This window comes from Sprattus sprattus (assembly GCF_963457725.1).
Source record: "Sprattus sprattus genome assembly, chromosome: 2".
Classification (NCBI taxonomy): domain Eukaryota; kingdom Metazoa; phylum Chordata; class Actinopteri; order Clupeiformes; family Clupeidae; genus Sprattus; species Sprattus sprattus.
The window spans coordinates 59811632-59824510 of NC_137921.1; the positions used below are offsets into that span (position 1 = coordinate 59811632).

Sequence of the window (12879 nt, forward strand, 5' to 3'; positions counted from 1 at the left end):
ATGCAATTGACTTATTGTCATAAATCCCTGAGATTTACATTTCTTGGAGCACCATTTTATGCCAAGTGTTTAAAACGGTGCAGATTATCCTAGTGAACATGAAAAGGCAGTTTACTTCTTGTGGTCACAATGTACACTGACTGCAATGTATTGGTGGTTGGGAACACAAGCACCCACACTTTCTTCAATTCTATAACCTGTCTATACTATTGTTTTTACTACAAATAAATTAGCCCCCAAATCAGGTTGTTGAACAATTTGTTGATCTTGAAACTTATGTGAACTAATTGTTTTAGATGTTATATTGTGAACTTGCTAGTAACTACATCCTGAACATGCAGTTGACTATTAAGGCAGCCTAAATTTGACTTTGAGTCTGTGCCCTTCATAATGCCATCTTGAAGTCCATTGTTCTTAATGTTATACATATTCACTTCTGTTCTTGAACTCTGCTGTCAGCTGTTTGGGTTGACAGTTTAGCATTGTATTGAATATCTTGGTACGAATGATCCAATTCTTCCTCAATTAACAATTGTTATGTAACATTTCACCAGAACATTCAGCACAGGAAGTATGCCAGGTGGAAGGCAACCCACATCCACACCTGTCTCAAGAATGGGGAGACCCCTCAACCAGGCCCAATTGGAATGGATGGGGAACAATACGGTAAAGCATGAGACTTGCTGCTGCTGTTATCAAAATACATTTTGGGCCTCTTGCATAGTTCCTTTATTAGTACCGTATATAGCAGTGTTTCTCAAACTTTTTCAGACCAAGGACCACTTAGCCAATAAAAAAAAACTCGCGGACCACCTAACTAAATAGAAAATCCCTGGAAAAACATGCCTAGACCTGGCGCCAGACAATTGTTAAAGGCACATGAATTTCGCGGGTGGGCTCTCCTTTTATTACGTACCGGTAGGCTGGTTATAGATATGACAATGCGCAAGGCAAAGCATCTGGAACCCTGCTCCATGCGTGACTTGGTTATGTTACAAACTATAGTTCGCTCACAGCCTCATACTTCCATCACACACTCAGACAGGCCAATGTATCACAAACCACAACGATGCGGCCGACCGCAGTAATTCAGTACCAGGCTAGCCCACTGGAATTAATACATGCATCCTAGTAGACATAATTTCGGAAATAAGAGATGTCATTATCCAACGTCACACAACACAGAATATAGTTATCATCTTGTTGTCTCCGCAGCAGGAGAAAAAAACGCTGTTTGAATGCAGCTCCGCGGCGGGATAATGCCAAATAAGGCTGAACCATCTCGTCGTTGCCACCTTCTCCTTGTATGTGTCAGAGGCTTTCTCACTTAATTTTCTTTTCATAGTCGCTGTCTTAAGGCACCAATCCATGACCTTGTTAATAGATTAGGCAACTCTTTATTACATTAGGCTACTGGCTGTGTTCTGTTCGTTCTGAGTTGTATGTTAGAAATGACGTCGCGGACCATTACGGGGCACTGGCGGACCACCAGTGGTCCGCGGACCACACTTTGAGAACGACTGGTATATAGTGTATACACAAACTGCATATTGTATACACAAACTGTTAATTTGACAATGTAAAGGTAGGATTTATTTATTTATTAAAGTGCAGTTTGTTGGATGAAGGGGGGATTATTAGCAGCAATGGAATATAGTATTCATAATTATGTTTTTATTAGTGTATAATCATCTGTAACTACAAATTGCTGTCATTAGTTAGCTTAGAACGAGTCCTTCATATGTACATAGGAAGCTGGTCTTCTTCCATGGAGCCCATCATGTTGAGCCACCATGTTTCTACAGGAGCCCAGAATGGACATAAGTCTGTCTACAGAAGGCCTTGCACATTTTTACATTGAAGTGACAGCTTGAATTTGATGGCACTGATTGGAAGTGGAAGAAGAAAGAAGAGGAATTAGTGGTTGCTAGTTCTAGTTGACCATGTTGTGTTTGGGAACCCCAATTTTGACAAATGCAGTATCATACTTATTAGCAAGGATCATGAATCCTCGTTGTCAATGAAACAAACAAAACTAAATCGAGACCGGCAACTGCAGAAAACAAGAATGAAAGTTTGTGTGGCCTTTCCCAGATAGAAATTACTGATAAGGGACAAATGTTTCCAGATTGATGCCAAAGTTGCCTGTTTTCTGTTGGAGAGGTGATTTAGCTTAACTTAAATGCTATTTGTTGTTTGATTTAGCTAGACCATTGCCATGGGCATACCTACTTTTCCCCCTAGAAAAATATGTAATTGCTACCAGGATGGTGCTTTTACATTTATGTACGAAAACTAGAATTTATGTTCGTTCCAGTAGCTCGTTTATAGCTTCCATGGACTGTAAATTGTGAAATTAAGCTATGGCCTATACTTTTACAGACTAAAAAACTAAATACGATTTCTAAATATCTATCTAAAGTCAGGTATTATTGTGACTCGATGTGCTTTTAGACCATTACTTCATTTTGGCGGTAACTTCTGGCACATGACGGACACTGTACATTCTCCTACATGCTTGAAAAGGAAGGGTTGAGGGGAGAGGAATTCAGTTAAATTTGCAACAAAATAGAAATGTGTTTTTGTAGACGACGTAAACAAGGGCACATCAGGGAAGAAATATTAAGGACTCGCTAGCTAAAAGTTATGTACGTGATCATTTTCAAATAGCCCCATACATTGATACTGTTGGTTCCAAATAGTGTAGATTGTATAATCCACTTAAATTGAAGGGCATACATCATATTATTATTAAACATCAATTCCCATAGAATTAGTGTTTGTTTGGTTGGTGATTGGGTTGAAATAAAACATTGGTTGCTCATTTGTTGAGTACCTTTTCATGTAAAGGTATGATGTTATAAAACTCATATATACACGTCAAATCTTTGCCTAGCTCAGTAGGCTTTAGAAGCAATTTACTTGAATAGTGGAAGAAGGACATTATGTATAGGCTTGGAACTAAGATTAGAACTTTCTTCATTTCCTTGCAGATGATATGTTCCCCACAGATGATGGACGATCTGCTCAAGCCCCGTCATCTCCTCCTCCTCCCGGTTACACCCCGGACCAAGGACCTCCCAATACAGCCACTTCCAACTTCAACAACATTCAGATAACCCCAGGTGCTCACGCTCCTGCCAACACACCCGCAGAGCTGCCTTCTTCAGCAGGTACTGAGACTTTCTAGTTCTTTTAGAGACACTGGAATGTAAATGCTGGTTGTATAAAAAGTCAATACTGCAAATCAAAAGTGCCTTCCTGGTTGAAGAGGAAGCAGCTTGTATAACTCCTGAGACAGCCTGAATCTCATGAGCCATTAGGACTCGAGCCTGAGACAGCCTGAATCTCATGAGCCATTAGGACTCGAGCCTGAGACAGCCTGCACACCAGTGAATCTCATGAGCCATTAGGACTCGAGCCTGAGACAGCCTGAATCTCATGAGCCATTAGGACTCGAGCCTGAGACAGCCTGCACACCTGTGAATGAATCTCATAAGCCATTATGACTCGAGCCTGTCTTCAAGCTCATCTGCACACAAACATAGGGCAGATCATAGAACAGAAAAAATGGAGGGCCTAACAGCCCTTAACAATGTTTTTTTTCTTCTTTTCTTTCTATTTTTCCAGCAGAGCCTGAAAAACCAGTGCCAGTTCCCAGGAGCATGGCAGTAGTGGACCCATCTCTACTGAACCCAAGCCAACAGGGTATGATCTTAGCTAACAGCAAGATGCCTTGTAAACCCAACATTAGAAAACTAATGCTTCTTGAAAGGGATTAAGAAGATATGACAATCTAAAACCCTTTATAGGATATGGCTGTCACTATTGATAAAAAAAAAATATTGTTACCTTTTGTGTAGCTTTTGAGAGTAGAAGATGTTTTGTTAAAAAGTATAAATTATTGTGTAGATTTAGTATTTTAACCATAAACTTTCTTTTATGTATAAGTGAATAACATAGAATTCTGAATTCGATGGGTATGATTGGATTTACCTTCATTTTCTATACAGTTAGTGAGAAATAAAAAATAAAAGCTAAACATAATGAGACATTAATATAATTGCATGCCCTAAACATAATGAGACAATAATATAATTGTATGCCCTTGGCTATCATTTGTTTTTCAGGTGATGTGCGGCTCACAGCAGAAGACTTTACCCGGGCGCAGAAGTACTGCAAGTATGCTGGCAGCGCTCTGCAATATGAGGATGTGACCACTGCCATTCAAAACTTGCAGAAAGCCCTCAAGTTGCTCGCCACAGGCAAAGAATGAAAGCATTGTTCAGACTTATCACTCATCTAGCTGAAAAGAGCCCCACTACAGAGCTATGAGCCAGGCCACAGCTGGTTCAGGAAAGAGTGATTCTCAGAGCACAGAAAATTACTCCAAATACAATGGCCACTGTGTCTCAACATTGAACCTATTTTAATGTCTTTCATAGTAGTCCTTTGCTACTGTATACTATGAAATGAAGATTGGGATGTGTTGCATGTCCTCTGTATGGAGGTTTGTCTTGGAAGACTAGATACTCTTTCGGTGATGCTTCTATTCTCATTCAGTTGATGTTTAAGCAGTGTGTGTTAAATTAAATAAACCTCAAGTAGGAAAGTTAGTAGAGATTCTTTGCACTGTACCTATTATTTGGCTTTGGAATTGTATTCTGACGAATAAAAACCTGAAACTGATCTTTAACTGCTCAACATTCTCTGCTGTTTTAACACATCGGAAGGTTTTTTTTATGTAAAGGTGTGGTCCTATCCTGGAGAAAGGTTGTTAATATTTGAGCTCAACTGCCAATCAAATACACCCCTCCCGTCCGTGCTCCCGAAGCAATGTTGTTGATTGGCTGGAAAAGTATATGGCTTGTTCTAAGCCACTTTTCTCCCATTTATAGAGCCAAGATTGCATGAACAGAGGAACACACCGGACAGACAGCTAGAGTAATGTGAGGAGAATTTTGCTGAATTCGATGAAAAGTTGAATGGATTATAATCAAGCATCTATAAAATGACTGCAATATGCTCTTGTCTAAGTTGTACACAGTATATGTCTTAATATACGTTTGAGTACTTGGAATAATCTTCACTGTTAACTAGACTTCAGTTAAAGACCAAATCTGCGCAAGCACTTAAATCATCAGTACATGGACATTGCTGTGTTATTTGTGTTTTATTTGTTTTCTGTGTTTCCCCTCCACCCATTATCAACTCCCCTAGCTCCCTTGTTTCCTATTTTGTCCCCTTCTCTCGCCTCTACTCCTGTTTCTCTTTTTCTCCTCCCCTTAACCCCCTTCCTCTCCTTATCCTACCTTGCTTTTTAAGATCCTACATTTGTTTGAGGATGTTGTATGATATACGCTTTATACTTATATTCTCCATATATAATTACATAAACGTGCTTATATATCAGAATAACTATGTATGGCATACACTGTAACACTGATGTTTAAAATCATAAACTAGATTATCAACAATAATGAATCTCTCCTTTTTTATGTTTGCATGCATTCAATAGAAACAGGACATTATAGTTTATTTCATAAATGATAAATGCTCTGTGTGTCAGCGGCCCTTGTTGTGGTCAGTCTTTTTCATAAGTGTAAGAAAATGGCACCTGATTTATCAATGAACAATCAGGGTGGCCATCTATATTTGCCTGAATCCTTTCCTTCTGTCATGCCCATGACTCTAGAGGCCATGCAAATTGAAATCAAATGGGATTTCCCAGTTTGTGTAATACTGACTCGTATGTGCTTACCAAAAGAAACCTCTTCTGATGTCAGTTGTTAAAAGAGATCATTGTCATGAATAAGTTAATGTTAATTTTGCAGTAGTAATGAAGATTAGCAGGACACCCATATCCCTTGTGCTGAGATCATAACAAATACTAATTGTGACCCAAGGAACACTCCCCAGCAAATGAAGCATCAAAATAGCTCCCATCAAAATATTAACTCGAAGACAAACATTTGCCTGGTTATATAGCGAGAAACATCTGGCACCATTAAAATCAACCGATGTGCCGCAGTAAACTCTTTCGTAGGTAGACATTTTGTCTTGGAAAAGGACATTTCAAAATCTACAACAATGTTAAATGACATGGCTTTAACGTTAAATAAAGGTTGATGCTCGACAATGGTGGCAGCTACTCGTTTTAGAATTTGCACTGTTAAAAGGCATGTCCTTTATCTGCCCTTATATGTTTTGTATTGAAAAGGCAAGATGTAACTATAAACTATAGACACGTTTTTAAACGCGAAATCATGCGTGCTATGCGTGAGTCTATTCAACATTTCACTATGTTAAGGTCACTTTCATACTCCCAAGGGTTTGAAGACAGGGTGGGGCGCAAGATCTGGAGCCTTGACTTGAACACTTGCATAGAGGTCCTCAGTTACTATTGGCTTGTTGAACATAGAGGCAGAGGCGACTACAGTTGTTCAAAACTTGCTTAAGAACTGTTATCACTGAATATTTACTGCGCTGTAGTGAAGAATCGGCATGTTGTAGGCTACTAACAGCTTTGAAATTTGATAAATACTTGGATAACCAGTCGAGATGTTTCTACATACGAGGGAGCCTCAGTGACGCACGATGTAAGTTCAAACATTATGGTCTATATAATCTTCCGTTGGCTTCCAAAAGTGCCTAGAAGTAAAATTGCTATCACTGCTTTCATTAAACATGAGAAAGTTCAATGTAGAGTGACATTTTATAACTTAGGCTAAAAGTCTTTCAGGACAGGCTACCTAGCCCAGAGTTTTGCCACAGATACAGTACTACGGTTTTTTTGTGTTTTGAAATTACATGAAAGGTTTGTCTCTGTTGGAGAACATTAGTTGATGGCATATTTATTTAAAAGTATTTCAGTGTAACAGAATACAACTGCTTTTCTTGACCAATAAAACGTTGTTATGGAGAAATTCATGAATGTAGAACTAAAGCAGTATTTGGATATTTATGAGGAAAAGGCAAACTCTCATGTTATCTGATTTGTTGCACTGAATAAAGTACATAACACAATGACTATTTGAATGCGGTCGTTGGATTTGTATCGTTACCAGTACATTTTTTAAGTGGAATCTCAGTAAGCCTTTTCAATGGGTGAACATATGACGTAGAAACCTTTATTTTATGCAAACCAGGCTATTTTATCTTTGTTTATTTTTGTAGCTGTGAAGACAGTGATGTTATGAATTTAAGCCCTTGGTGAATTGTGTGTCACCATAAATGTAAACAGTCACATATCTGCATTCAGTGGTGTACCTTTAGTTTTTTTAACTTAAAATAAATGTGAAATGAGTGTAAAGGGTGGGGCTCTCACCAAGGGTCTGAAGCAAACAACACATCTGAAAATTGCTTTATATAGTCCTGTTTACCCAGTTCCTCTGTTGTGAAAATAATTGTAACTGTGGGGCCTCCCTGAGGTACATTATCAGCAACTAAAATTGCAACCTGGTGTAACTGTATTGACCAATCAGGAAACTTCTGAAGACATGGACTTGCATCCCATCCCAATTATTTTCATGTGTCCTGCTTATCAGGTCTCCTGTAGGGACAAATACCTATAACAGACATTAGTCTGGGATTCGCATGGACTGTTTTATCAGCAAACACGGTGGTCTATATTCATCAGTTAGGAAACTTGTAATGACACTGGCATATACCTCCCAGTGTCTTTACATGTGATCTGCTCACTACACACTGTAGCCTTGATGATAACATCCTTAAATTAATTTGAATGGATGGCCTACACACCTGTTGTTCCTACTAACCACCTAGGGTATTTATTATGAAGTTTTGCAGTTTGGTCAAGGAACCTTATCAGCTGTCAGTGTCAGACAATGCATGCAATGCATTTAGCTTGTGAAAACTTGTGAAAAGGGTAGGGCACACAGCTGAGAGTCTGAAACAAACAGCACACTTCCAAAAAAACAACCAAGGTTTGTCTTTTGCCATCAAACTAAAAATCAAGTAAATATACAAATTCATAGTTAAAATCTTACTTACAGCTGTGCTGCTTATGCTTGTGAGGCAGTTATGAATTCTGCTGAATCCAATGATAGAATTAATCGTTTTTTTTTTTTTTTTTTAATCGACAATGGACAGTGGTAGTTAAATGACTAACCCCACATTCAGTTCTGAAAAAGCATGTGTTTGTCTCCATATGGACTAAAGACCCCATTGTATCTCTACAATTTGTCTGTTATAACATACTACAATGCAAGTGACTTAGATAATGCATCACCAATTTCACAAGGTGAGCAGAAGGTAACCATAACTAGCTTAAATAGTTGACTTAAATAAATGCACTGATTACCGCAGGATTTGATACATTTGGCATTTTATTTGACTCACACCCTTTTTTCATAGATTTTGGGAAACCCCATAATTTTTTTTCTGTGGTATTAGGAACACCTACAAAATTCCCGTTGATTTTAAAGCTATGAGGTACTAGATGGATTTTAAAGGACTATATGGAGGAAATGCCATTGAGGGGTCAGGTTGAGCGCCCAATAGTTATGGAGCAGCTGAACTAAATGCCCACCTTTCATTGAGGACATCTGGAAATGAAGCACAAGAGGTGTCTCGGGATCCAGGGATGTGGGTAGGTGCATATAGAGGTATAGATGACAAGCTCAGGGAGCAGAGGATCAGTGGACTTTATAAAGGATGGTAGAGTTTTGTGTGCATTAAGACTGCTGCAGAATTTTGAATATGCAAGATTTAGCTGTAAGGCCTTTGAAAAGTAAACAAAACAGGAAGCGATGAAGGCATGGAGTTTCTCTATCTTTAGTGGTTAGGATAAAGTGAGCAATGTTATTGAGAGTGTGATGGTGGGATATTTGGCACAGATGAATAGTACATCCGTTTTGCCTGTGTTGAGTATAAGGACATTAACCCTCATGAATTCTCTTCTTGATGTCAGAAATGCAAAATGAATAAAGCCTTTATGGCTGGAGCTTTAAATCTGTGCGTTGTCTGAGTAGTAATAGAAAGTGAGAACATGATCTTCCATAAAGGTAGCAGATAAATAAGAGGAGAGGACTAAGAACAGAACCCTGGGGCACATTCTTAGTGAGAGGGGCAATGAAGGATTAGCGGTGCTGGGTAGAACTGCATTGCTGTTGGTCTAACAGTGATCTTAGGTCACCAAAATCTAAGTTAGTTATAAGACTGGAAAGAATGGGTTTGCACAATAGAAATAATGATCAGAAGGCTTGGAGTCGATAGTACTTAGCCATTGCCATTAAAATGCCTATACCAGAGGCCAGTTATAGGAGTCAGGCTAGCGAAAATGCTTGATGTCATGATTTGCTGTCCATAAAAATCAACTGATACAATGTAACTGTATTCTACTTGATTTGGAGCAGGGATATAAGACAAATCACAAATCTGTTCTGTTTAAAAAAGGGATGGTGTTATATATTCTTTGGCTTAACTGTCTCTGCTGAGCAAACAGCAGATTCATCCATCATTTTAACTCCACCCATTCAGACACAGGGAGACATGCCATATCTCCCTAAGCAATTCCCTAACATGGTTGTGGACCATGTATCTGAATGATGCAACCATGATGTCAGATTTGCTGGCTGTATGATTGGTTGCTGATAATGCTCCTTTATACTCGTTTCTGTGCTCCTTTTATATTTTATGCTGTCTCTGACAAGTTTGTTGAAGGCCGCACAGGATAACTCAAGTTAGTAGGAAATTAAAGATAATTAAATAATAATATTATTTAGGCTATTCAATTTAGGCTATTAAATATATGTATAAAATGATTGATTGAATGTGCAATCATTATATATATATATACGTATATATATATATATTTAACAGATTATATATACTGTATATATATATATATATATATATATATATTTAACCGATATTTTTAACATGTTTTCATTTCATTTTCATAGTTTTAAAAGTCTGATTTGGAAATGCGGGAAAGCATGTGATACATCTTCCTGCAATTGTCTAGCAGTTGCTTCTCTAGCAGCCATAATAGAACAAAAAACACAGTCAGTCTTGGAAATATATAAGAATCAGAGATTTTGTGTCCAACATATCTATGTCATTATCATCAGTAGAACAGACTAAAAGGACAGTCTTATGTGGTCTATAAGCTACAGCTCCTTCTGAATGGTGCTGACAGACATCCTGTACTTTGCATTTCATCTTTTTAATGATTCCTACATTATAAATCCCTTTAAATCACCTCTGAAGTTTGTAAATCATATCTTATATTTTGTCAATCGTTGACTTTTGGGGTGATATATTTTTAGAACACTGTTTTAAACTCTGGCTTTGACACGCATCATACAGCACTGTTAGAGTTCTAAACTCCTGACGCACGTCAGACACCACCAGAGGGTGCTGACCTTTACTCATTAACCCTCAAAGACACTCTAATTGAATTCCATACATTCTGCAATTTTCAGCATTATTATGTCATTTCAATGTCTGCATCATTTAGGCTCTGGGCTCTGTTAAGCGCCTAGAGGCAATTGTATTGTTATGGCGCTATACAAATAAAATGTAATTGAATCATTTATGTTTCAGGCTGCTAGAAATCACTGGTAGGTGGTGGAGATGGAAGGTCCAGCTCTTGCTCCCAGTGGCCCTGCAGATGATATACCTCCATCAATCAGGTGCAGAGAACAGTTTTCCTTCTACATGTTATTTAATATCAGATCATACATAGCTGCATGCCAGGTATAATTAACTGAATGCTCTTGATTTTGATTCCACACTGCATTCATCTCATTGCTGTTGCCTTCTCCACTTTGCCTTTGACTTGTGTGTACCCTAACATGCTTCTGCAAGCTTTACTGTCTCAGATCTCTAATGGAATTAACATGAACACACTCTCTACCTAATGCAAGCAGCTCTTTTCATACCACTAACAAAGTTGCCCATTAATATTGTCGTATTTCTGGGAGGATGGCATTCATCATTTTGATCACAAAATTGTTTTATTAGAACAATTAACTGAGTAGAAAATAGAAAAATGTGATAATGGTCCTGTATGTAACATATATCTGCCCCTGGACCAAATATTATTTGTCAATAGACAACCTAGTGTGTCTTTTTTTTTAAAGAAATAGTTTAATTTCTCTTTCCATTCCAAGAGTTTACATTGTCAATTTAATGAGTTTGGTTTTCTTTTTCACTCTGTAGACATTTGGCTCATGGTACACAGGTGTGAGCTGTGAGCTTGCATCCACTCGTGTAGAAAAGGCATATGCCTACATCTGCGTAGATGTGAATACATGAGACATGGGCTGAATTCAAATTCTCTTAAAATGCTGTCTTACTATCTTCCCTCTATTAAACGAGAGAAGGAAGGACTGTTCGAATTCCCTTAATTTTTCTATTCCGGGTTTATAAGACAGCTTAAAATATGTAACATTACGGTAATTTTTCAAGGTACCGTCTATGTAGCCTGATGCTATCTATTACCGATAAACCTGTGCGCCCATCCTCCGGCAACTTGAAATTGTAAACAAAGATGGAGGAACAAACTCCGCTGACGGTCGTGTTTTGTATGTAAATGTAAATTTTTCAGCGTTTTCGCGCTTAGATATTTCAAAAGTTACCAAGAAATAGACACTGCACTATCCGATAACAGCGTTATTGTAACCAGCAATAATGGTTGATGTGATTTGCGAGGCGTCAGCCAACTTTCTTACATTAGCACGTTAGCCTACGTAAGGTAGCTACGTAAGCTACGTTCTTTCAGCATACCAACGTCACATGATATCGTGCATGCTATACCTTCACCTTTAAAAATATCTTGCGCAAGACAGCTGTCTTGACGAGACACCAAGGTAGTAAGACAGCTATCTTTCTTTTAAGAGTATTCGACCGCAGCCATGGATTATTGTTGACATAGAATGCTCACAACCTGCTTCAAAACTGAATCATTCAGGAACATAGTTGCTTCATTTCTACATCACTGAACTGCACTGTACACTAGAGTCACTGAGGTGTTCTACCTGACTACACAAACACTCCAGTTAAGTCATTAGATTGAGAGGTAGTTATGCTGTGATGATATTGGTCTCATAGGACATGTTTGCTGAGATCATAAACAGGTACATGTTGGTTGAGATCATAAACAGGAACATGTTGGTTGTTTCTATTTAGTGAGTTTGTGTGGTTTGTCTCTGAGTTTAAATGACTGCCTGCTTACTGGCTGTATACAGTGACAAAGGTACAGGAGGTAGAGAAGTCGTTTAGTAATCGCAAGGTTGCTAGTTCGATTCCCTGTCGAAGCGTCCTTGAGCAAGACACTGAACCCCTAATTGATCCTGATCCAAGTGTAAATTAAAATCTAAATTTGAAATAGTGTTTTGGTCAAAGAGCTGCCAAGCATGTCTTCCAACCTATCAATGCAAAACAGAATGTGCAATATGATGCTTTGCAAGCATTTAAACTTAAACAGCTGATTAAACTGATGGGCCATTCAGGCACCGCTTGTCATTTCTGTGATATGAACAATTGTAAAACAGTGTTGGTTAATACTGTAAGTCAGACATGATTGATCCACAGTGTTGGTTATTACTGTAAATCAGACATGATTGATCCACAGTGTTGGTTATTACTGTAAATCAGACATGATTGATCCACAGTGTTGGTTATTACTGTAAATCAGACATGATTGATCCACAGTGTCAGTTATTACTGTAAATCAGACATGATTGATGAGTGTTGGTTATTATACCTTGGTACTAGAGTCATTTTTCTATGAGCACTAGCTAGCGTGTTAGCTGGCTGGCTAAGAGGACACAACAGCTACTAACCAATATTGCCAGTCACCATCCTCAATAGCAGTCACAAATGCACAAACCCTCAGCACGTTCATCTGCT

At 38.3% G+C, this 12879-nt stretch overlaps 1 protein-coding gene across 2 annotated transcripts in view; it reads left to right on the top strand.

The window, feature by feature from the left end:
• vta1 (vesicle (multivesicular body) trafficking 1) overlaps nt 1-5374 on the top strand; it is a 30935-nt gene extending 25561 nt beyond the window's left edge. Inside the window, exons 5-8 of one of the 2 annotated variants that reach the window (XM_080860471.1) lie at nt 555-666; nt 2994-3173; nt 3631-3708; nt 4131-5374. In XM_080860471.1, the coding sequence (XP_080716597.1) occupies nt 555-666; nt 2994-3173; nt 3631-3708; nt 4131-4276 (516 nt within the window). In that variant the 3' untranslated portion in view covers nt 4277-5374. The remainder of the gene's footprint in view (nt 1-554; nt 667-2993; nt 3174-3630; nt 3709-4130) is intronic. The other variant, XM_080860472.1, reaches the window with a different exon arrangement.
• The last annotated feature ends 7505 nt before the right edge of the window (nt 5375-12879 follow it).